This window comes from Carlito syrichta, unplaced genomic scaffold (assembly GCF_000164805.1).
Source record: "Carlito syrichta isolate Samal-C Ts95f unplaced genomic scaffold, Tarsius_syrichta-2.0.1 Scaffold94740, whole genome shotgun sequence".
NCBI lineage: Eukaryota > Metazoa > Chordata > Mammalia > Primates > Tarsiidae > Carlito > Carlito syrichta.
This window is the reverse complement of record NW_007038836.1, coordinates 391,339-395,203: the sequence shown is the minus strand read 5'-3', so window position 1 is coordinate 395,203 and position 3,865 is coordinate 391,339. Positions and strand designations below refer to the sequence as shown.

At 45.8% G+C, this 3,865-nt stretch overlaps 1 protein-coding gene across 2 annotated transcripts in view; it reads right to left on the bottom strand.

The window, feature by feature from the left end:
• Positions 1 to 2,588: 2,588 nt before the first annotated feature.
• VDAC2 (voltage dependent anion channel 2) overlaps positions 2,589 to 3,865 on the bottom strand; it is a 24,564-nt gene continuing 23,287 nt past the window's right edge. For both annotated transcript variants that reach the window (XM_008061577.2, XM_021714126.1), the window contains exon 10: positions 2,589 to 2,969. In XM_008061577.2, the coding sequence (XP_008059768.1) occupies positions 2,878 to 2,969 (92 nt within the window). In that variant the 3' untranslated portion in view covers positions 2,589 to 2,877. The remainder of the gene's footprint in view (positions 2,970 to 3,865) is intronic.

The following is a 3,865-nucleotide window of genomic DNA, read 5'->3' as shown; positions in this document are numbered from 1 at the left end:
GGCGGGTCTCGAACCTGCGGGCTCAGGCAGTTCACTCACCTCAGCCTCCCAAAGCGCTGGGATTACAGGCTGAGCCACTGAGCCCGGCTGAAGGCAGGTTTTAATGAGTACCTTCCAACCAGGTGCCTTGCTTCAAGTCTCAATTCCAGAGAAATCTCCCCTCACAGATGAAAGTCAGGTTCTGTCCAGGCTCGGTGGCTCAGCCTCTAATCCCAGCACTTTGGGAGGCCAAGGCGAGTTGATTGCCTGAGCCCGCAGGTTCGAGACCCGCCCGGACAACTTGGCAAAACCTCGTCTCTACAATAAATCAAAAACTAGCAGGGCATCATGGTAGCGTGCACCTGTAGTTCTGGTTACTTGGAAGGCTGAGGCAAAAGGCTCCCTGAAGCCCAGCAGGTCGAGGATGTGGTGGCCAGGAGCATGCCACTGCACTCCAGTCTGGGAGACAGAGTGAGACTCCAACTCAAAAAAACAAAAGGTTTTTTCCCACTAACACTGCCTCAGGCAGAGACAGCATTAGCCTGGCATACAAGTAAGCTTTGCCACCACCTGGTAAGCCATGGGTGGTGGAAGTGCACCTGGAAACTGCTGCAAGGCCAAAGGAGCCACATGAGCCCACAACTCCTGGGATATACCTTACATTCTGGACCTCAGGATGCTGGCTAACCTTTTCTAACACAGAAAAGCATTTATTAGGATGCACATGGGTGAATAGGCCCCATTTACTCTAAGTAGATCCTTGACAAACTAACTCATGTGTGCCACACTTTAGCCCAGATTACTGAACCACATTAAGTCCGGCCACAGTATGAAGGGCCACCAGCTAGCTAAGGGGCACCCTTAGTACAAGAGTTGCTTTCACACCTAAATTGCACAGACATCTTTTCATCTGTTTTTTTGAGTTGGAGTCTCACTGTCGCCCAGCTGGAGTACGGTGGCACATCACAGCCACCACAGCCTTGACCTGCTAGGTTTAGGCAATCCTTCTACCTCAGCCTTTCAAGTTGATGGAACTACGCCACCACACTGGCTATTTTTTTTTAATTTATTGTAGAGACGAGGGTTCACCAAGTTGCCTGGGCTGGTATCAAACCCGTGGGCTAAGGCAATCCCCTTGCCTCAGCCTCCCAAAATGCTGGGAATACAGGCATGAGCCATTACATCCGGCCTGTTTTGCTTCTTACCTAGCAAGGAGTCCAGACTCAAAGCAAGTTGGTTCAAACTCCAGCCTTCTGTCATTAAGTCATGTGTCTGGGAAGGGCCTTTCAGGGAACCCATCTGCTGATTCACATGGGCCAGCCAGTCCTTTAGGACTAACATAGACGAAGGGGGGTCCCTTCATGTGTGGAGAGCCTACTTGAGCTGTAATCAGATTCTTCTCATACTGGAAGTTTGTAGCACATAATTCTTCGGTGATGAGTTCCAGAGTGCTCCCTTTTCTTGTCCTCTCTCAAGCTTCATAACTGTTCTTCAGGTCTTGTATTACAGATTTGTTAAACAAATCTCCCCCTTCTCCAACTTTTGATCGTCTTTCGAATGCTTTCTTCCCATCAGAAAACGTGTTCTTTCCCACTTTCCAATTCATGCCCAGAGGTCCAATGGTCTGAAGGGATTGCCCTGGTCTCATACCTATGCCCAGCTTTTCAGGCCGTGTCTGCCAGGAAGGAAATAAGTAATGGCCTCTCACTAGGGCCCATATACTTCCCCTTTCATAGTCCCTCAGGCTGATGCTGTCCATACCATACTTCGCTTTTCTACAATTAATACCACCCCTCCCAAACTAGGGCCCAGTTTATTCTCTGTAGCAATAACTCACATGATGTACATGTCTAACTTTTCAGAAACCATGCCTTCATTTTCCTTTCTTCATCACCCTCCAACCCTTTCTGGGTTAACAATACAATGTAATTGTGCACAAACTCACAAGCTGAAGAGTGTAAAAGCATGTATCTTCTTATTTTAGGTAGTCTTAGGAAGCTCATAAGGACACAGAGAACTAAGTGGCACAGATTTAGGCACAGGTAAAGAGCAAAATGCTTACCAGAAAAATTATAAGCTAGAAATTTGACCCTAGCTGGCAAATTCTAACTCTGCAAATACTTGGAACCATAACTTAAATATATTTGTTTTATTCATAATGTGTTATGTTCTTGTATACCAAAAGTATTGTTTTTTGTTTTGTTTTGTTTTGAGTTGGAGTCTCACTCTGTCACCCAGACTGGAGTGCAGTGGCCGCTCCCAGCCACCGCAGTCTCGACCTGCTGGGCTCCGGCGATCCTTCCACCTCAGCCTTCCAAGTAGCCAGAATTACAGGCATGCGCTACTACACCGGCTGATTTTTTTTTATTTATTGTAGAGATGAGGTCTCGCTGCCCCAGGCGGGTCTCAACCCACGGGCTCAGGCAATCCGCTCACCTCAGCCTCCCAAAGGCACAGGATTACAGGCTGAGCCACCGAGCCCGGCTGTACCAAAAGTATTGTAATGATGGTTGAATTTAACAACACTGTTTAAACCTCATCTTAAAACTTCCACGTAGTGCCAATAGTCAATGCTTAAAAGAACATAAAAACAAACATGCACACAGGTGCACAGTTTTCATAAAGGTCTATTTCATTATTGGTGAGTAGCGCATTTAACAGTTAAATACATTTAAATAATGTATAGGTGACTGCACAACTGCAGCATTGGTAACTAGATAACCAATTCAACTAGAAACCAGCTAACAAGTAACCGTCTAAATATTTAAAATACAGCTCTTGTTTAAATCGTCTTTTGTTTGATCTTTCTTGAGGGGAAAAAAGCCTGCTGGTCACAATGGAAATATATTAAGGCCAAATCTTCCGATATCCATTCCCAATATGTTCTCTTCAGCTGGATTAAGCCTCCAACTCCAGGGCAAGCCCAAGTTTGTGACCACCAGCATTAATGCTCTTCCCGTCTACCAGAGCAGACAGTGTAAGCTTCACACCTATAAACAAAAGCAAACAACCATGATGTGTCTGACACTTCAGAGACTGAGCCTTCTTTAATAATCACGCAGAGCCTGCCTGTCACGCTTCAGCCTGTCAGTCGACCTACTGATGCTAGCCACCAGAGGGCACTTGGAAGTCTATGAGACACCAGAACTGAGTTAGAAGGCACCAGTCATGGAGCATAAAAACATTAATAATGCATTTAAAGTGTTCTAGAAATTACAATAATGTTCAGTATATACTACCCCAGACTAAAAGAGACTGCAGACATAATCCTAACTGGATTACAGAAAGGAAAAACTATAATAAAGAGACATTTGGGGGCCGGCACGGTAGCTCACACCTATAATCCCAGCACTTTGGGAAGCAGAGGTGAGAGGACTGCCTGAACCCAGGGATTCAAGACCATCCTATACTGGGCAAATTGGTGAGAGCTCATCTCTACAATAAATACATAAAAATAAGCCAGGCATGGTGGCGCATGCCTGTAGTTCCAGCTACTTGGAAGGCTGAGGTGGAAGGATCGCCTGAGTCTAGTAGGTTGAGGCTGCAGTGGCTGTGAGCGTGCTACTGCACTCCAGCCTGAGCGACAGAGTGAGACTCCAACTAAAAAAAAAAAAAAGACATTTGGGAACAAGTGGGGAAATCTGAATATAAATAAATACACTCTGTTGTATTCTCACATGAATGTTAGTTTCCTTGGGTGTGATAATGATATTGTGGTATAAAGAAAAATGTCTTCCTCAGGATATGCATGCTAGGCCTGATGTGTCTATACCAGTGAAAAACATACATTTTTAAAAAGCTTATGTGAAGCCGGGCTCAGTGGCTCAGCCTGTAATCCCGCGCCTTTGGGAGGCTGAGGTGAGTGGATTGCCTGAGCCCGCGGGTT